Source organism: Diospyros lotus, chromosome 1 (genome assembly GCF_014633365.1).
Source record: "Diospyros lotus cultivar Yz01 chromosome 1, ASM1463336v1, whole genome shotgun sequence".
NCBI lineage: Eukaryota > Viridiplantae > Streptophyta > Magnoliopsida > Ericales > Ebenaceae > Diospyros > Diospyros lotus.
Window position 1 is genome coordinate 41,183,043 of NC_068338.1, and position 21,465 is coordinate 41,204,507.

Below are 21,465 nucleotides of genomic sequence, written 5' to 3' on the forward strand. Positions count from 1 at the left end.
TTTTCTTTAAAAAAAAAAAGAAAAAGAAAATGTAATGCGATCATTTTTAATTTGAACATGAAAATTCTTAAAAAAAAATAAATTAAGTAGCATTCAGTGCTTTTTCATCTTGTATTTTTTCAGAGATATTATATCTCAGAATGTGTTTAACAAAAATTCACATTTCAAATAAACTTAACATTTATAAGCGTAATATCATACTTAAATATTCTTTTAATTAATATTGTTTTAAAATAAATTGATTTTTTTATTCGATTTGAACTAAATTATGAACTACCCTTAATCATACATAAACTAACCTAATAATACTAAACAAATGTCTCTAAAGATAATTTAAATAATCATTCATAATTGATAAATAAAAAATTTTTGTCCAAATTTTTTAACGTCTCTTATTATAAATATTTTGAATTTTAATATAATTTATTTTAAAATAATATTAAAAATTATTATTAATGACGATATTATTAATTATTTGATATTTTTTTATTAAAAAAATTATGTATCATTATTTTTTTTACTTAATATATCCTTTAATAAAAATATAAGATATGATCGATAATAATTAGTCATTACTCCTTAGCCTAAGTCCAATTTGGGCTTCTTTGGATTTTTATGGGTTTTTCTAAAATCCAAACTCGCTGGTATCCAACCTCAAATAGAAACAGGCGGCCTGAGTTGGTCCATTTTAACTCAAACCGGTTCTAACCCGCCCAATTGCCAGCCATTCGACTTCAAGCTCGCCTTTGTTAACGAACGAAAACCCTAGCTTTTGCTTACCTTTATCCTTGAAGGAAGAGCAATGAAGGTTTTCGAGGTCGACGGAGGCACTCTCTCTCTCACCCTCTTCACGGATGTCACAAACTCCAGGTACTCTTTATCTCTTGCTGAAGCATCGCTCTGTTTTTGCTGATTTTCCCTACTCTGTATAATTGTGACACGAGAAACAGCTTATGCTGTTTGCGAGCCTGTTTGCATTTCGACGTTTAATTTATGTGGTTTACGTTGATTGATGGATTCGTGTGTCGAGAAGAGTAATTTACGAGTTTTTAGAAACCAAAATACCGAATTATTTTGTGATTACTAGTAAGATGGGAGGTGAATTCGATGAGCTGTTCGTTCTATCTTATGCTTACGTATGGTGTTCTAAGCAGCAGCAACAGTGAAGACTGACGCTCTACTTGCTCTTCTCTCGAAAAGCTGAAGAATTGAAAGGTGGATTATGCTTAGTTTTCTTGACTCCAAACATGGAGGAAAGAGAAAATAGAAATGCAAAGACATGTAGATATGCATGAACTTACAACTATTTGGTAATAGACAGGGTCGCATAACCATTTTGATCTGACAGTTCATCCTGGTTTGACAAGTTCGGAGTCTCATAACCATTTGGTAATGGACAAGGTTCCGGTAGAACTGTAGTGAAAAAGAAGAATTTTTCGTTTTTTTTTTCCCTATCTAGTTCATCCTTGTTGGATCATTCCAGATACCATAGTGCTACATGAAATAGCTACAGCATAGTCCTCTAAGCCTTGATTGTATTCGTTATTTGGCAGAACCCTGATCTATTAATCAACTCTTGACAGAACGTATTTTCTAATATGAATGCCTGAAAAGAAAAGGAAAGAATGGATGTGGTTTGTCTGATGATGTTCTGTCATCTGTGCTTATATTTAATGTTACCCCTGGGCCATTAATATCTATCCAGATTTACGGCGTTGTTTACAGGGATTAAAAAAGAAAGTAAGGAAAAGGATTTTTTGTGTGCCTTTCTTTCTCTGCTAATTAAACTTCAAAAAAGAATGGCAAATAGAGGTGCAGGGAATCGAACCCTGTGAGCACTCTACCATATGAGCTACAGCCCCTTATACTTTTTTTGCTTTAATTATCTTATAAAACTCATTTTCTTGCAGAGAACTACTGGACTTGATGCAAGCTGGAACCCTGGAACCAGAAGTGGCATTTCTTAATGCATCATTGGTAGGGTGCCCAACATACATTCACTTTCCTGCCTTGTGCATTCCGTTTTTTGTTTTTAATCTGCTCTCATGTGCTCCGCTGAGCATTTTCTTGACAGCCTCTCTGTAACATTCCTATTAACAAACATGGCAGATCCCAGATGTCTTCCCTATTCTAGCAGCTGCACATAAGACGCTTCTGGCCAAGCAACGAGAATCCTTGAAAACACGCACCATTCATTCTGAGCTTGTCTACAATTATTCAGGCTCCAAGCATGTAACTTCCACGTTGATTAACCCTTATTTGCAGTTTGTTTTTCTATTCCTCAAATAGATTTCACTTACACTTCTACATTTAACAGATCACAGAATCCTTGAAAAGGTGTGGCATCTCTGAAAGCTCTACTTACATCCTCGTGGCTCGTTTTGGTGCTTCTGTTGATGAGGTGAGACCATAGGGTATTAATAACAATGTTTCTTCGTCCCTTCCCCTATTTTAGTAAAATTTTGCTATTTATTAGATGGAAGCCATCAAGAAACTAATCAAGGGTAAGGAGATTGATATGGAGGAGTTGCTAGGGAGAGCAAACCAAACCCAGATACAAAAGGTTCGAGAAATCTGGACTGGAAACTTCAATAATATTTTGTCTTCACATTTGTGCTTGATTGTCAGTTACTTACAACATCTCCAATGGTTTCACAATTTCAGCATTACAAAATACCTGGCCCGGAATTGGGTTTGTCCACCCTGGAAGATGCTATTACATGCAGGATTGCTGCCCGGGATGCATTGTGAAATAGAAAATAGTTGCTTCAGTTAAGTTGTGGATAATTTTGAATTCAGGCACGCCAGTGCATTGTTCCATGATTTTCTGGGTTCTAAACGTAGAAGGGCTGATGAAACTTTGGGTTGTAAGAGAAATTAAGAGATGTTGAGTTTCTTGTTAGACTTGTTTTGTTAAACAAAAGAGTCGTGTAGATCCAAGATTTTACTTTGTTCTTACTCGTGTTGTTAAGCCTGTATGTCTCTGTTTTGCTGCTGTTAGTTTCACTTAAATAAGGTCATGGGGATTGTTAATTAAATTGTCCTTTTGGAGTTGCCTGTGTTGTGACTTGTGAACTGGCTGGTTCTCTGAACCCAGTTGTGTGCAGGAAAATAAGAAGAATATCCCTTGGGCTTCGTTTGGGAGGGGATTTAGTGATGAATGAAATGTAAAATCATTTGGGAGAGTAATGCATTTTGTTTATTTTATTTTTTAATTTGTATAAATTATTAATTTAATTGATTAATACTGAAAACTAAACTAAACTAAACTCCAGCCGTCCAATCACATGTACTTAATAGTATTCCGTATTCCCGTGCGAGAGGGGGTGGGGGGGCATGTAAAAGGTGGTTTGGCGGATTTTAAGCGTGTGATTTTCAAAAGCGACAAAAATTCAAAGAGCATGCCGTACCACCTTAATTAAATAACCATTTGTATTTTATAAAATAAAACCTGTCTAACGTTCCTTCTTGACCATCGGATTCTCACCAGTTGACTGGACAGAGTCTATTGTGATGTGATTTAAGGATTGAATTGGTCAAAGAAGTCATCTTCCATCTCTTGCTCCTGAAAATTATTGCTCCTGTCCCCAAATCACAACAAATTTTAGTGCTCTAAACTAACTAATGAGTTGCATCCAGGCGTTAATGATATGATAAGATTAAATTCATAACAGGGTTTATGAATTTAGATTAAATATATTATTGCTCCAGTCCCCAAATCACAACAAATTTTAGTGCTCTACTAAACTAACTAATGAGTTTCATCCAGGCGTTAATGATATGATTAGATTAAATTCATAACAGGGTTTATGCAACTATTTTTCTCAATCCAAAATATTTTTTATATATAGGTATAATTATTTTCCTACCAATCAAATTTGAGGTATTCAAATTGTTTGCTTGATTAGCAGCAGCAGCTGCTGCTGCTGCTTGTAGCAGAACCATTTTCTTGGTTAGAAGAATCGTTAAACTTAATATAATGAATATTTCAGTATTTTAAATGAATTACATGATTGTTGTATGCACCAACTATATATTTACAAAGAGAACCTAAATAAAGCTAAACCTATAATATATGATATAATATAAGTTGAACCCAAAAAGATATCATAAAACAATCTCAACAAAACCCAAGAGTATTGAATATGTACTCCAAATCAATTGAGAGCAAAACTGCATTAATTAATTTCCTCTTTTTTGTTTTTATTTTTCTAAAATAAATTCCTCCCTTTCATTTTAATTATAGCTAGTTTCTAAACCCTATCCACTTAGCTATAAATGGGGAAAAATTTGGTAATTAAAAATAAAATATGTTAAATTTATATATTATCTAAAAATGAGATGTATTCGTTGCATCATCTTATAGTACTAGTGCATGAAATTCTAAAAGCTAAAGATTGAGTGGATTTCCTGCCTTACTACTAGAATCACCGTTCAAATCCATAGTCATCATCATCATCCACTCTTCAATCTCTACCTCTCCATTCACCTCCAACGCTTCCTTCCTTTCCTTGCTCGTTTCCGTCTCTATCTCTGTCACGGCTTCGTCCTTCATCTTATTTTCCTGCTGTTGCGGCCATTCCGGCGAGCTTAGGCTCTGGCTGGACGACGGAGACGTGCCGTCAGGGAACGAAAAATTGAGCTTGGCTCTAGGCCCGCGGAATTCAACGGCGGCCTTGTCGTAAGCCCTAGCAGCCTCCTCCGCCGTCCCGAACGTCCCCAGCCACACCCTCGCCGAACGCCGGGGGTCGCGAATCTCCGCCGCCCACTTCCCCCATGGCCGCCTCCTCACCCCTCTGTACGTTCTTTTCTTTTTCTGATCACAGGCGTCGACTCCCTTCTCCTCCTCTTGACTTGGCTGGAAAAAGTTGCAGCCCAAACAACCCTTAATCTTGCAGAACTGACACGTGTCGGGGTATCCGGGAATGGGCAAGAACGTGCCCATCTGGTCGGCGGCGCCGCTGGTGGAGGCGCTGTCCTGGCCGGGTGGCAGCAGCCTCAAGTCATGCACGCCTGCAATGACACTCTTGAGGGCAGCGACCATGACGGCGGCCTCTTGCTCAGGTGTGATACGGGGAGGCTGCGGTGGCGTTGGCGGAGGCGGTGGGGGGTGGTTCGTGGAAGCTCCGCGGTGTCGGACTCTTTTGGTTGGCTTATGCTGCATGGGGGAGTGCATTTTTTTGACGGTTCAAAACCTCTTTGGTCTTCTTCGGACCGTTCGCACGTTTTGGGATTAGATTTTTTTGGGGGTACTGTGGGGGCGGGGGAGGTAGCTAGCTAGGAAGGGGAGAGGGGGGTATAATATATATATATATATATGGGAGCCTACGTGGATGCCAGCTGTACGATTCTGACACAACGGGGTCGGTTGGCCTCCTACGTTGATGCCAGCTGTACGCTTCTCGCACACGGGGTGGATTGGCCTTTTGCTTCTTTTGGAGTTACGCGGTGTTACTCCAATGTTCTTTTGGTTAGACAAGGGCTGACGTGGCCTTGTCGTCCCAAAAATTCCCTTGATTCGGAGCCCGTACGGTTGAAGTGACTTGTACTTGGGTGGTACTTAGTTGTTGTTGTTCTAAGCTGCCCTTTATTTTTTCTAAAAAAAATTGTTATTTATAGATATAACTTGTATATTTTATTTGGGCATTCAACTCAATTGAATTATATTACATTCTTTTATTATAAATATTATTTTTATTTTTTAATTATATTTGATTTTGATTAAATTAGTTTTTTTTCTTTCATTTAAAACTTACAACAATAATGAATTAAATAGTGATCGGATGTACTATTTATATATATATATATATCGGACTAATTCATAAGGATAATCAAGTTTTAAGAAAATAGTTTTAATTTTTTTATGTATTATATTACCACATCTTCTATTATAATACTTTCTTTCACCACTTTCTTCCCATTTGTTATTTTACTATCACTTTTTTAAACACATTATTTTATTTAATATTAAATAATTAAATCCCAATTCGCATTAAATAGTTGACGTTTTGCCTCCTTAATATATTTTTTATTTTTAATTTCTTTTTCACATCACCATCCTTCCTTTTTTTTTTTTCTCTTTATTATTTGCCCATATTATAGCCTTCATAATCCACAACCCACCCCGGGGGAGCCGGGGGGGGGGCTCATTTGCCCATATTATAGCCTTCATAATCCACAACCCACCCCGGGGGAGCCGCGGGGGGGGGGGGGGGGGGGGGGGGGGCTCTTTTTGTCTTTTAGTTTGTTCTTTGTATGGCAATTAGCAAGCCCGCCCGGTCACTCTTGGCCATAGTTAGCATGCTGGTCCGTACGTCCCATATTGCCCGCAATTGGATACATTGTCTTTTTTTTTGTTTTTTAAATACAGATTCAATTTTTATGGGAAATTTTGTATATATAATGGATACAAGCGTGTTATTCCCAGTAAATAAAAAACGAAAAAGGAAAAATATACTTAACAGAAGGGGGAAGGCACGATTACTTGCATATATTATAGGTGAAAAAATAAGAAAAACAAAGGAGGAATGATTTGAAGGCTAACTTGGGGAAATATTAATATTAATAATAAGAAAGGTGGTGAGCAATCAAAATTGATGTGGAAAAAAAATTAGAAAGTAAAAATATATTAATTTTGAATGATGATCTGTGTAATTTAAAAATTAGAAAAAATATATTAATAAAAAGTATGTAAAAGGACAGTTAGTGGGATTTTAATGTGAGTGGAATTTTTTTAATTTAATTTTGAATGATGATCTGCGTAATAATAATTAAAAATAATTAGATAATAAGCTCAGTGTCAACTTATGAAACCAAATTAGATCAACCCACTTGTATATTATCTTTGTTGATTTTTCTTACATGGTCTTTTAAGTCTCTTGCAATATCTCCTGGTTTTTGAATTATTTAAGTATGAAATCATTCTAAAACTCTTTTTTTTATTAACTTTTTAATACTTAAAACTTGTCAAAGACATTTTTTTTTTTTTTTTGGGTATAATTTACTTTTTTGTTAATTGATTTTTTTTTCCCCTTTTTGCACTTGTAATTTTATGAACAATATTTTCACAAAAAAATATATATTGACTACTTTTGAAAATATTTTTTTTATATAAATCTGAATGTAAGGTAGATGAATAATGTTAACCCTTGCTCTAAAGGCCATGGCTACGGATATAAAAAGGACATTATTATTTCCTTGCAGGATTTTATTCAAGTAGAGGAGAGCAATTCTTGACACGATAACGACCACTTTGGCAATTAACATTCAAACACGTTTGATAATTTAGTGTACTCTATAAATAATCTTCGGGAAAACGATCTTAAAACATCTCCATGTTAGAAGTTTGCAGAGAAAAAGTCATTTTCATTGATTCAACTATCATCCTCAATAAAGCTAAAAACTAATTAAAAATGGTTAGCGTTGTTTTCATTGAATGCTGATTGCTATTTTATCAAAGGTGTATGGGGTCATATGGAAAAGCTACAACAACGGAATTGCCAGTTATTTTTACACCAGACTTGGTCTGAAAGGGGAAAGTATGCGGTCCTAACTTCCTTTCTAAACCAACAAAAATAATTTACGTACAAATGCAGAATTTCCAAACTCTCTTTGGAACCAACAAAATGCCGAGGCAAGCAAAGCTTGCAAACCAGTCTGACACTGACAATAGTCTTCCCATGGCTTAAGCATATCTCATGGCAGATGCAACAACTTTTGAGTCAACAAGACACAGACATTCTCATGGCAATGTATATTTCAGCTAAAAGATTTTACTACAATTCCAACTAATCATCATCCTCTGAATCTGCATTAAGGTAGAATCAATCAAGTTGTTATGTTTCAATAGGATTAAAAAAAAAAAAAAAAAAGATGACAGTAATAGGAAGAAAAGGAAGGGAAAAAAAAAAAAGACGACAAATGAAATTTAAATGTTGGAATATGGTCCAATAGGCACCTTTCTGGGATCTCTGTTTCAGTTACCATTCAATAGAGTGTAAAAACAAGGAGGCCACGTTTCTGGTTAATGAGATGCAGCATTTCATCGCATTCCATGTACTACGACAACTGTGTGTTAACGAAAATATGCAAGAGTAGCAGATACTAATATCCATTTGATGGGCCAGTTTCCGATAACGAGTATCAGATGCAGCCTTCGGGCATTTGGATTAGGTTATGACTATCCTGAATCCTGGAGAGACCAACTCTTAAGTTTTTGGTAATGCAACTTTTATGATGAGAATTTATAACCTGTAGGTCATTTGTTATCTGGAAAAAACATTTAAAAGAAAATAAAAAGAAAAGGACACAAGTTCCCAAGAGGGGAGTGCTCGCATAAACACAGTGCAGGGGGAAATGCAATTGATATGTGAGCACCAGTAATAATAGTCTGCATAAAATGAAGATGAATCTCAAACTGATAATTGATATGGAAAAATCCTTACCAGATCTAATATCTTCTCCAACTTTCCCCCTATTTTTCAGCTGCCTCATGATCATCAAATATATGAGAATCCCCCAGTATATGTGGAACACAAGTAAGGTCAATAACATTGTATTGAAGACATAGTACAATACCATGTCATATGCTTCTGGCAACCTCAAACACTCACAGAGGTCATTGCTGTGATACAAGAAACATTTAAAGAGTTAAGCTCAAGAATGGCAAAATGGTACCTAGTGAAAGAAAACATCAACTTGGGGGACAAACCTTGAGGACTTTATAACCCAGAATGGAAAGTATATCAGCCTTAGTAGAAGCCAAGAAATAGCAAACAATCCAAAACAAACACTTGCTCCAAGCTCCTTCTCAGAATATTTGAAAACTTTAGCAGCTTCCATAAATACATCACTTCCGTCGTGCAGTGCAAGGATAATTGAGCCAATCCGGAAGAAACTGTAAAGACCACATGGTATTGGCATGATGGGAGTGACATGATAATGCTAAGACAAGACATGTTTAATGAAGAACAGTTTAAGACCAATGGCCATCCTTCAAACGCCTTCACACTACAGTACTAGACATTTCATTGCCAACAATAACATATGCCAATTATCATCATCATCAACTACACCTTATCCTGACCAAGTTAGGTTTGGTGGCACGACATTCATAATATCAATTGACTTCTACAAGTCATATTGACAATAAAAATCAATGCAAAAGAACAATGTGGCAAAATTTAACTTCAAATGCCCTTCTTGACACAACCCTCTAACAAGGAAACGATGACAAGTTCCAATATCATCTCCATATAGAAGTTTCATGAGATGGTGATAAATGAAGATAATTGATGAAGACTAGGTACAGAAAAATCTTTAGAGATGAGGCACTGTTAATCGTTGTGCATTTCTTTCATTCTATCTGGACTATGGTCCGTTGAATCCAGAACTACATGTTGTTAAAGGGTAAGAAAAAATGATGTCTGAAAATGTTAATTCCATAGTGATTTATAAATTGATAAGGCATATTCCATTCCACATGAAAAAAATTTCTGTAAATAATTTACAAGAAACTGAATTGTGGTAGGAAAAAGCAGAAAAATAGCCATCATATTCTGAGAAATATTTTACATGGTTAATTTGAAGAAATTGTATTTTTTATACAGAAGTTGCCAAGAGAGCATTGTAATTCACATGCAGGCCAAAGGTTGAGCGGGCAATATCATGGATACCCAGGAAGGCCGATATGCTTGGGATGCATTGAAACTAGGATACAATTTTGTCATGACCAACAAGGATTTATGAACAAAATGGACTATTGGCATGATGCCTTTCATGTTGTGTGTCCTAGTAAAACTTAGAATTTCACCCTCGTCTGGGAGACCAAGTAGATAGGCCGAGAACAAGTGTGCTTGGTTGCTTACAAAACTCTACGCTTAAGCTTGGTCATGTGAGCTCAAATTTTGGGGTGTGGAATAGAAGTCTATAATGAGCACCATACTTAACAGTGGCGTTCAGATGAGACTCACTTTGTTTACAACTTTCCTTGCGAAGTGCATAGCTTTGGAGAAGGCTTGTGCCTAGCATGTCACAATAGATTGTGCAGACCTAGACCCTTGGAGCTTAGTGAGTGGCTCATGACTTGTTGCTAGCATATGCTGCTGGGTTGGTTGCACAGCACACATTGCTCGTTTGAGAACTTGTCAAGGCAGAAAAATGGCTATTATCAGCATGACTAGTTGACCTACACCAAGCCTCCAATCATGCAAGACTAGGGATAGACAGAAATGGGACATGTATTTGTCAAGCCCTTGAATTAGGGCCTGCAATTCAGTAATTCCGATTGTAGAGAGAGAGAAAGAGAGAGAGAGGGAGGGAGGGAGGGAGGAAGTTTATTCATTCAATCAATCAGTCAATCCTCCTGAGTGCCGTAGGTCTCTTATCAAGAGGACCTCTAGCCATACAACTATTTCTTCTAATTGCTTAACAGCCTACTCTAGCTGTTACAATAGTCATTCCTGCCTTCTAACCTCCTAACCTCCCCAACAGTCTATAAAAGGTAAGTAATTACAAGATTATCCCCAGGGTCGTAACAATCCCCACCCCTTGAAATAATTCTTGTTCTCAAGAATTTAGATAAGTCCCATGGCTCGGGGAAATTGCTTCAAAAGATTTGGGAGGTATTCTCAAGTAGTGTGGTCTGGATGAAGATGAGACCATTGGACTAATACTTGAGTTATGGGTAACTTCCCTCGGTACAACACTCTTTTCTGCACAATAGTGGAGGGTTCAATTACCTCTTCTGGCTCTTCAGCATTTAGTGGTAAGTCTATCTAAGTAGGAGCAGCAGGGTCTGTAGCTCTCTTCAACAGCGAAACATGGAACACTAGATGGCTGGTAACCCCTTATGATAGCTGCAACCGATATGCTATTAGCCCCACCTTGGCCACAATAGGGTAAGGTCCAAAATACTTTGGACTCAACTTAGAAGCCGGTAAGGAAGTATAGGGCTGTTGCAAGAACCTCTTAACCTTGAGGTAAACCATATCATCGGTCTCAAAGGTCTTGTCACTCCATCTCCTATCTGCCATCTACTTCATCCGGTTACGGGCGGTAGCCAATTCCCTTTTTAATACTGTTAACAACTATTGCCTCTGCTGGAAATAATGCTCCACTTCAGCCATAGTAGGGGAAGACTCTGAAATGGCAGGCAGCAAAGTAGGCTTATACCCAAACATGGCTTCAAAAGGACTCCTCCGAATAGCACTGTGGTAGCTGGTATTGTACCGCCACTGTGCTAACGGCAACCACCTATTCCAGCTCTTAGGGTTAGTGAAGCACATACACCTCAAGTATGCCTCTAGACACTGGTTGACCCTTTCTATTTGGCCATCTATTTAAGGGTGATAGGCAGTGGACAAACATAGGCCTACTCTCAACTTCCGAAACAGCTCCTGCCAAAATGAACTTGTGAATAACTTGTCTCTATCTAAGACAATAGTTTTAGGAACACCATGTATGCTGGCCACCTTATCCAAAAATGTTCGTGCCACCTCCTATGCAGTAAATGGATGAGAGAGACTAATGAAGTGCCCAAATTTTGTCAAATGATCTACCACCACCATAGTTACATCTTTGCTTTTCGACCATGGTAGACCCTCCACAAAGTCCATGGAAAGCCCCTCCCATGCTTGTTGAGGCATTGCCAGAGGCTGCAATAATCCAGGGTAAGCCACATGTTCATGCTTACATCGTTGGCATGCTTCACATGACATCACAAATTTCACCACATTTGCCTTTTGCTTAGGCCAAAAGAATAATTGCTTAACCTTTTGATAAGTAGCTCGTATTTCTGAGTGACCACCAAAGGAAGAACAATGAAGGGCCTGCAATATTTTATCCTTTTAAGGTATTGTCATCTCCTACTACCAACCTGCCCTTGTACCGGACCATACCATTGGACAATGTATAACATGCCATTGCAGTAGGTTGCACAACCAACTGTGCCATAATACCCTGAAGCCACTCAGACTGCCCATAGCTAGCTTTTAACTCCGTCATCCACTTCGGCACTACAACTGTAATAGCTTGGCAGGCTGTAATTTCGTTTTGTCTTAACAGTATGTCAGCCACTACGTTTTCCTTACCTCGCCGATACTGAATAGTATAATCCAGCCCCCGTGAATTTGAAAACACCTTTCCTCTATAATTGGGTATGCAGCCTTTGTTGGGCTAGAAATTGCAAGCTCTTATGGTTTGTGCAAATCACGAATGGTTGGCTCTCCAAATAATGACGCCACTTATCAATTGCCCCTAGCACTGCCAACAGTTCCTTGTCATAAACACTTAACCCTAAGTGTCTTTGAAACAAGGCTTGGCTTATAAAAGCCAATGGTCGCCCTTCCTGTACCAACACAGCTCCAACACCGGTTTCACATGCATCTGTCTCAACTGTAAAGGGTTTAGAAAAATCCGAAAGAGCTAACACCGGTGATGCGATCACCAATCAATATTTGACCCAAGGCCTACCCAACCAAACCGAAACCGTAGCACTGAAATAGTAGTAAATAGTATTTTAATACTTCATATATTTTAGGATTCTACTTGATTTAGGATTCTACTTCATGTTTCTACTTGATTTAGGATTCTATTTCATGTTTGATTAGGATTTATTTTTATTAGGATTCTAATTGGATTTTATTTACAAATATTAGATGAATTTGAATTAGCCAAATACTATAAATATATCTAGGATCTAGAGTTTGTAATCAAGTTTTTCTCAATTAAATTTCAACAACCTATTTGGGTTTTCTTAGCAAAACAGTCTTATTTTTGCGTCTTCTTGAAAGCCAAGCTTCGGCCATTGAAGTTTTCTCTTTCAAGCGGTTCAAGAAGATGCCAAGCAAAGGTTGCACAAATAAGAAGTACAAGGCGACAACTGACAAGCATAGGAAGCACCAGGTATTTGAGGTTGAAGATGAAGTCATGATATTCTTGAAGAAGGAACGGATTCCAGCAGGAAAGCAAAACAAGTTCAAGTCAAAGAAGTATGGTCCTTACAAGATTACAAAGAAGACCAATGATAATGCTTATGTTGTGGATTTGCCTAATCATATGGGTATTTCCAAACATTCAATGTGGCTAATATCTCTTTGTACTTACCGGACATGGATTTGTCCTACCCGGATCAAAATTCGAGGTCGAATTTTTTCTCAAGTGAAGGTGAATGATGCGGTCACCAATCAAGACTCGGCCCAAGGCCTACCCAACCAAACCGGAACAGTAGCACTGAAATAGTAGTAAATAGTATTTTAATACTTCATATATTTTAGAATTCTACTTCATGTTTCTACTTGATTTATGATTCTATTTCATGTTTGATTAGAATTTATTTCTATTAGGATTCTAGTTGGATTTTATTTACAAATATTAGATGGATTTGGATTGGCCAAATACTATAAATATGCCTAGGATCTAGAGTTTGTAATCAAGTTTTTCTCAATCAAATTTCAGCAACCTATTTGGGTTTTCTTAGCAAAACAGTCTTGTTTTTGCGTCTTCTTGAAAGCCAAGCTTCGGGCATTGAAGTTTGCTCTTTCAAGAGTTTATTTTGGTGTGTTTTCTTCACACTCGCGCTACACGCTGCGTCAACCGGGGCCATAGACATGGATTTCTTAAGGGCTAAGAATGCTACTTCCGCCTTGGGATTCCATTGAAATCCTTCCTTCTTCAGCAACTCAGTGAGAGGTTTCTTGATAATGCCATAGTGTTGCACAAATTTCCAGTAATAACTAGTCAATCCCAAGAAACTCCTCAACTCCTTCACATTTTTAGGTCTAGGCCACTCCAACATCGTTCCACTTTCTTTGGATCAATTTGTACCCCTTCTCCACAAATAATATGTCCCAAATACTCCACCTCCTTCGCAACAAAGGTACATTTTGAGAGCTTAACATACAATTGGTGAGACTTAAGGATCTCAAATGTAGTGCAAAGATGTGTGAGGTGGTGTTCAAGAATGGGACTGTAAGCGAGGATGAACTTCTTCAAGTAAGGTAGGAAAATTTGGTTTATCAAAGCTTGGAAGGTGGCAGGGGCATTAGTCAAACCAAAGAGAATAACAGTGAATTCGTATAGCCTTTAGTGGGTTCTAAAAGTTGTTTTATGAATGTTAGATGGGGCCATCTGAATTTGATGGTAACCAGACTTAAGGTCCAGTTCAGAGAAGATTTTTGCACCATATAACTCATCCAATAGGTCATCAACTAAGGGTATAGGAAACTTATTTTTGATAGTGTTGGAATTAAGTTGTCGGTAGTCTATGTAAAACCTCCAAGTTCCATCTTTTTTCTTAACAAGGAGGACTGGGGAAGCATAGGCACTTTGACTGGGCTGAATGATGGTTAAATCTAGCATTGTTTTAACTTGCTTCTCAATCTCTGTTTTCTGAGCAGGAGGGTATTGATAGGCTCTAACATTAACAGGTTCTGAGTTTGGTTTTAGGTGAATTGAGTGGTCTAAGGTTCTTTGAGGTGGTAAAGAATTCAGTTCCACAAATAGATCCTTAAATTCTACCGAAAGTGAATGCAAGTCATCTGAAAAACATACCTTATTTGCGAGTTGGGAATCAATGCTGGCAGTGGTAGGCTAAAGTTCTGCCCTCGATTGGCTGTCACTTTCCATTTCCATAGCCTATATAGAATAGAGTTGGGATATCTGCCCTCCCTTCTTCAACATCATCTTCTACAGTATTTTCCCTCCAATTAGCTTACACTCTCCTTGCTCCAAGCTGCCCAACAAGTCAGCTTCTTTCCTTCTATTACCACAGTGACTTCTAACTTGTTGAAGTCAAAAGTCAGAGGACTCACAATCCTCATCTAGTCTACGCCAAGTACTATATCACATCCACCCAGTTCTAAAATTCGCAAATCAGCCGCAAATTCCTGACCCTGCATGATCCATGTAAATCCTATACATTTATAGTGGTTGTAAATTATACTCTCGTTGGCTATAATTACCGACAAGGGGGTTGTGGCTGTCATGGGACACTTGTGGCTAGTAGCTGTGGCTTCACTAAGGAAGTTGTGGGTGTTTCCACTGTCGATAAGCACCATTAATCTTCGTTTCCCCACCTGGCCTCTCACTTTTATAATTTGTCCCATAGGGCTTCCTTTCAGTGCATGGAAGGAAATCTCCCCTCCTTCCTCTCTTTGCATTTCTTCTTCTTCTTGCACCAGCCCTTCTTCACCGGCCACTTCTTCTTCTTCTACTTCTTCTGTCTTTTCTCCATCAACTCCCTCCATATTCATTAGTTGCCTTTTGCACCGGTGACCAGGGCCATATTTGTCTCCGCATTTAAAGCACAACCCCAGCTGCCTTTGTTACTCTATCAAATTCCCCTTACTTCCATTGTTACTCCCTAGCACCTTGGGAGTTGGTTGATTATGCCACGTGAGCAAGGGCCCTGCGTTTCCCCCTCCATATTGTCATGCTAAGATACTTGGTTTATAGGGAATCTTGTGTTTCTTGAAGATGGCCTCTAAGGCCAATTCTTGAAGTCTAGCCTTTTTTGCAGCTTGTTTCATGGATGTAGGGGTCATCATCTTCACCATTGGTCACAATTATTCCCTCAATCCACTAATAAAGACTGATACCAAATATTGCTCGGTGAGTCCTGGTTGCACTGTACTCACCATAGATCTCAACTCCTCAAATCGAGCTTGGTACTCAACCACAATCCCTTCTTATTTTAACTTGCTGAATTCTTCGACTACATTAGCCATGTTTTTCTCCCCGAAGCGATCACATAACCCCTCAGCAAATTTTGCTCAGCTTCCATGCATTCCTTTATCTTGGACCCATCCTTGATACCAAGAATCCGCCTTTTTATTCAAATAGGTTGACGCCAAATTTATCTTTTGATCTTCAGGGTTTCAATAGAATTAAAAAAATCTTCCACACCTTCTTATCCACCATCGTGGTTTCTTTCCTTCAAACATCAGAATCTCCAATCTTGGCATCAAAACATGTGTGTTGAGTCCACTATTGTTGATTCCTCCCCGGAACTTCTTGAAGTGCAACCTGATCTACTTCGTCAAGAATCCCTTGTGTGCCCGAATGGTTGCCCTGGTGTGGCAAAATTTGTCCTCTCCACACCGAAGCACCCTACTTCGATCAATGCTTTTCTGTTGTGGCACAACTTCCGTAATTTTTCCCACAACCGAATCATCCAACTCTGATACCACAATTGTCAAGCCCTTGAATTAAGGCTTGCAATTCGGTAATTCCGATTGTAGAGAGAGAGAGAGAACAAAGAAATCAAGAGGGAGGAAGTTTATTCATTCAATCAATCAGTCAATCCTCCCGAGTGCCATAAGTCTCTTATTAAGAGGACCTCTAGCCATACAACTATTTCTTCTAACCGCTTAACAGCCTACTCTAGCTGTTACAACAATCCTTCCCGCCTCCTAACCTCCCCAACAGTCTATAAGAGGCAAGTAATTACAAGATTATCCCCAGGGTTGTAACAGTATTGGGATGAAGCATCAAGTCCTATTGGCTTCTTCCACAGTTGTTGAACTGCCAATTGTAAATTACATGAATATATGCTGGCCAACTGCTTTGGTTTGACAAGGGAGGAAGAAGTAGCCACAGCTAGTCTGAATTTCAACTTGTGATCTTCAGGTTTGGTCTAAATTTTGTCATGAGAAACACAAGAAAGGGACCATGCTTTCAACATCTAAAGCAGAAAGATTCATGATTTCTCATGCATAGTTCAAAGTTCACACAAGACATAAAAAGGGATAATATCAAGCCAAATAACAAAAACAATGTTCACAAAATAGAACATGTAGAAATTCTCAGTCAAACACTAATTAAGACATGCAAGTATAATCTCATAAAAGAGGACTAACCCTGAAATATATGAATACCCAATCAAAATTACAGTGACCACATGATGAGACATCATCACAGAAAAATCTTTCCTTCGGGTTTCCCATGTAAGAAGGGCAGCAATGCTATATATGTAGAACCCACACTGGCACATATAGAAAAGCTTTAGGGGGAGCCTGAAATGATAAATCAAACAGTTCAATTTAAGTTAATTAAAAAAGAAATCAATGATTGCAGTTCAATACTTAAGCAAATATGCAACATGGAATTGAAAAGTTTCAGTTGGTGATAGCATTAACTAGACATTAGTTAAAAATGATTACAGGAGCAACAATATCAAAGTCAATCAATCTGTTCAATTTCTTACCTAGAAAAAAAACAAATCAATCTATTTAAGTTGAAAAATAATATCTCAGGAAATTAACAAAGGGCAATCAATTTGACTTCACTAGCAAGCTGATGGAAAAGATGAATGTTTCATCATGTCTATCTTAAAAGTTACAAAATTCCACCAATATTTTAGTCAGAATATTATCATAGGAGATGAAACCAGTGTTGAAAATGTTTATGACATATATGCAAACTGAACAAGGTGAAAACTCCCAGCATATATCATATGCCACCAAATAACATTGAAAAAACTTAAGATAGAAACAAATATATCCACATCTTTATTCAAAGTCCAGTGCAGGAAATGATTGAAAGCTCACAATTTCATCACGAAGAGAAAGTTGGCCCAAAGGTCTTATAATCTAGAATTTGGTAAAATAGTCTGCAATTAACTTAAACATTATTAAGGTACATCAACCACATTAAAGATCAAAACTTGAAGATGTATAAAAAAAATCATAGAATTTGGGGGGGGGGGGGGGGGAAATATGTCTCCAGCTAAAATGAACATCAAGAGAAAAACTTTCAACTTCTATGTTCACAACCAGTTTAGCATCAATGTCATGCAAAGCAGCAATCATCTACAACCATATCCACACATTGCTACGATGTTGAATAAGATAGTTCACAGGTTTTTTCCTCCTTTAATTTTGCATCCGTTAATGGAATTCATAACAAAAATATGGACCTAAAAGAGCATCATGCGAGTTCCTGCAATGGTTGGTCAGAATACTGTTATGGACATGGCATGTTGCATAAAAGAAAAAGAGAGGAAATATGTTTTGAAATTTTTTTTTAGGAATGTCTACACATATAAAATCCACCTATTACAAAAAACACTAAACATAGCATTAAATCAACATAGAATATACCATAATGCATAAATATAAACATTAATCGAAACACAAAAGTAGAATTTTGTAACAACCAAATACCATTATACCACAAATTTGAAAGTATTTAAGTTCAACCGTGAACAGCTAATCAAAAAAAAAATAGATAATGTTATTACTCAAGAAAATCAGCACTGAATACATTGTTGCAATATTAAGAAGATCAACTCATCCTGTTTTTATTGAGAAAAACCTCAAAAACAAAAGGAAAAATAGTGACAATTCCTGACATTAAGTAAACCCAACTCCAGCAAACCAGAGGTCTAGCATGTACGATGACATGCAACGAGTACGCATGACCAATACTGGCACACACTGGCTCCGGTTTCAGAGTACTTGTGTTTCATGGGCTCATACAATAATGTATGACATGTCAAAGATTAGCAAGCTTCAGATTTGTAGTAGTTTTTTTTAAACAATTAAGACATGAGACTTCATATATCCAGTAGTCCAACAAAACAGAATTTCTACTCACTTCAATTCTTGATTTGGCCAGCCTCTGAAGTATCCTTTCCCATCCCCAAACCATGGCTCATGGTAGGTAATTGTTAGAACACATAATTCAACTGTGGCATAGTATGTCAACTTCCACATAGACTCTGAGCATTTCACTATTTTTGTATTTGTAGCTTTTCTAATCTTTAATGGGATGGAACCATTGGACAGAAACCACGTGGCTAACCTCTGGAAAAGATGCAAGAATAATAAGAAAATATAAAATGTAAAAAAAATGTGAGGCAGTTTAATGATCAGAAATACAGAAAAACCAGAAATATTGTGTTTGTACATAGATACGCAGAATTATTTTGTATTAAATTTGACTTAATTTAACATAATTAAATAGAGATTAGAAATAATTTTAACTTAATTTTAGTTTAATTGACGCCTTCTCTTATGGATGCAGTTTCATGGCCATTTTGGGAAAGTTTAGGGACCTACTTGGCCAAAATTAAAGTACAGGAGGTGTACAGTTAATTTACTTAATGCCATGAGTATTGGACAGGGGTGTTGTGGCTATTTCAGAAAGGTTTAGGGACCAATTTGATGGAAAATTAAGTTCATGGGCCGTCTGGGAGAAAGACTCAAAAGTTCTAGAGGTGTACAGTCAATTTACCCCCATCCCCCCAAAAAAAGTGATTGAAAGGGAGACAGGCCAAAAAAGGACATGGTGAATGCAAAGCTGCAGATAAGATGGGATATATTACCGTTAAATTGAATAAAGAAACTGAAAAAAAAAAGAGCAACACCTCTCACTTCCTTATTATGACTTCCTGTAAAAGGTTTCTCAAATGCACTAGACTTCAACCTGAAACTTAGAGCTCAATAAATGGAATGTTATGTTATTAGTTCATTTTCAGATGCTTCAAAACAAAGTGATGTCAAGCTGTTTCTAACTTCCTATTACACTTGCAAGTAATAGTTGATTTAACCATGCCAAGCTTTTCTACTCGACATAACAAATGATTGTATAAATGGAACAAAAAAGGAACCAGGAATAAGAATCTTTTTTTTTTCAAGCTTGATGCATCTGTCACTTCTATAGTTTTCTAGTTACAATAAATGCTGTTTTTTCTTTCAGTAAATAGTTTCCCAAAATGATAACTACTGAGAGAAGCATTGGATGTAACAGCATAATAACTAATAAACAAGTGTTATATTATAAGTTGAATAAACCGTATTAAATTAATAAATCAATCCTGTAACAACAAATGGAGAAACGATAAACCATGCTAGACAAAGATTTAGAATAGGTTGTCCATCCTAAGGGCACTAGCCAACTCTTACATAGTGATGTCCATTAATTAGGCCAACCAAGTTTTTTCTTCCTCAATGAAACTGCACTCCACTAAATATGCCATGCCAAAAGCTAATAAAAGAATTTGTACACATAAGGAGCTTTTTTATGCTGTTTCATGGACTACTTTTTCCAAGAACTAAAGGAGGACTTTAAAAACTTCTCAGTTGATTAACATACAATTTGATACTTAGCACCTACATTTTCGACTTGCAATCCCTCAACCAGTTCACCTGAATTTAGTTGGACAAAATAACATGTGAAAAAAAAAATCCATGGATAGAATAAATATATATCTCATCCACAGCTTAAAGTGCGCTAAGGCAGTAGATGTACCTCCAAAGCCAGAGCTAAATTCCTCCAATGGAAAAAAAAAAAAAAAATTAATCCTGAAACCAAATCAGTATTGATTGAAAAATCAAAACGCAGTTAGCTTATAAAAGAATAGCATTCTCTTCAAGGAAGAGAAAAACTCCGTAGCCTAAGGCTGTGCTAGGGCTTTCTTGCAATATCAAGTCCAAAGAAGTTGCAATCAAAAGGCAATCTGATTGTATACACCTTATCTTACGTGCCAAGTTGCACTGTGTAAGTACAGCCATCGAGTGTCTTGCACTAGCGTAGAGCATACATTTTCCCAATTGAACATAACCAGTGTCAAATTAACCTTATTCTGCTGGCCTTTCCTTCCTTCCTGGTGTGCATTCTAGAGATTGACAAAATTCTTATAGGCTCAGTTTTGTGTAGATCCCTCTTCTATTTTCTTGTGAATAAAAATTCGAAACAATCAAAATCAAACCTAATTAGAAGGTTCTGCTGTACCGCAAAATTCCAATTCCAGAGGCAAATAAAAACGATATGGACCGGGCGATTATTAAATAGCGTTCGGCAGCCCATTCTCTTTACTGCTTTCTTGCGTTTACTTTCAACATCTTGAGAATCGAAGTCAAAAAACAAGGACACACAGAACAATAATTCAAAATCCTCGGTACCGAGAACAAATTTAAAAGGCAGAAATAGATTGTAATCCATATACGCGAGGAGGAGGACCAAGGAGACGTACACGGAAGACAAATCTGTCAAGCAATAACCTGGCGCCGACGAAGCCAAAAGCGAAGCACACGGCATAGGCGAAATGCGAAGCGCTGGGGACGTCATTGTCGCCTCCGATCCAGGCCATTGGTGACTTCGAACGCTGAACTCAGAGAGTCGCTTCGATCAACAGATCCATCCACCGCCACGCGCCCGATCTCAACTTCCGAAACCGCGCAACAACAAAAGATTGCCGCGCGTTCAACTCTCTAATCTCCTAATTGGCAACGCGTTCAGAGATGGAGAGAGAGCGCGGGAAGCTGAGGGAGGGATAGAGACAAGAAATAGAGAGGCGGAAGGGTTGAGATTTGCGTGTGTGCGCGCGCGACTGCGGGGGAGAGATTGTTGATTTTGTTGTGGCAGGATCGCAAGTGTATGCACCGGTGGAGATTGCGTGATTGCATCTGATGATAACCGAAATGAGCGTATAACGGCACGTCGGCGCCCATTGGAGGTGTGGCG

General features: G+C 37.7%; 3 protein-coding genes across 3 annotated transcripts; 1 reads left to right on the plus strand and 2 right to left on the minus strand.

Annotated features, from left to right (window-relative positions):
- Nucleotides 1–683: 683 nt before the first annotated feature.
- On the plus strand, nt 684–3,051 carry LOC127795136 (uncharacterized). Its single transcript, XM_052326608.1, has 6 exons — nt 684–870; nt 1,911–1,977; nt 2,110–2,232; nt 2,318–2,401; nt 2,477–2,563; nt 2,665–3,051. Exons 1-6 carry the CDS (start codon nt 803–805, stop codon nt 2,749–2,751), a joined length of 516 nt encoding a protein of 171 aa, XP_052182568.1. The 5' UTR covers nt 684–802; the 3' UTR covers nt 2,752–3,051.
- Nucleotides 3,052–3,339: 288 nt separating this feature from the next.
- Nucleotides 3,340–5,262, minus strand: LOC127795127 (ethylene-responsive transcription factor ERF109). Its single transcript, XM_052326594.1, has 2 exons — nt 4,415–5,262; nt 3,340–3,581 (listed from the first exon to the last, which is right to left on the minus strand). The coding sequence occupies exons 1-2, from the start codon at nt 5,174–5,176 to the stop codon at nt 3,573–3,575; spliced, it is 771 nt and encodes a 256-aa protein (XP_052182554.1). The 5' UTR covers nt 5,177–5,262; the 3' UTR covers nt 3,340–3,572.
- Nucleotides 5,263–7,403: 2,141 nt separating this feature from the next.
- Nucleotides 7,404–21,465, minus strand: LOC127791002 (ceramide synthase LOH2). The gene is made up of 6 exons (XM_052320740.1): nt 20,975–21,465; nt 18,595–18,803; nt 16,857–17,012; nt 8,711–8,896; nt 8,445–8,623; nt 7,404–7,807 (listed from the first exon to the last, which is right to left on the minus strand). The coding sequence occupies exons 1-6, from the start codon at nt 21,089–21,091 to the stop codon at nt 7,788–7,790; spliced, it is 867 nt and encodes a 288-aa protein (XP_052176700.1). The 5' UTR covers nt 21,092–21,465; the 3' UTR covers nt 7,404–7,787.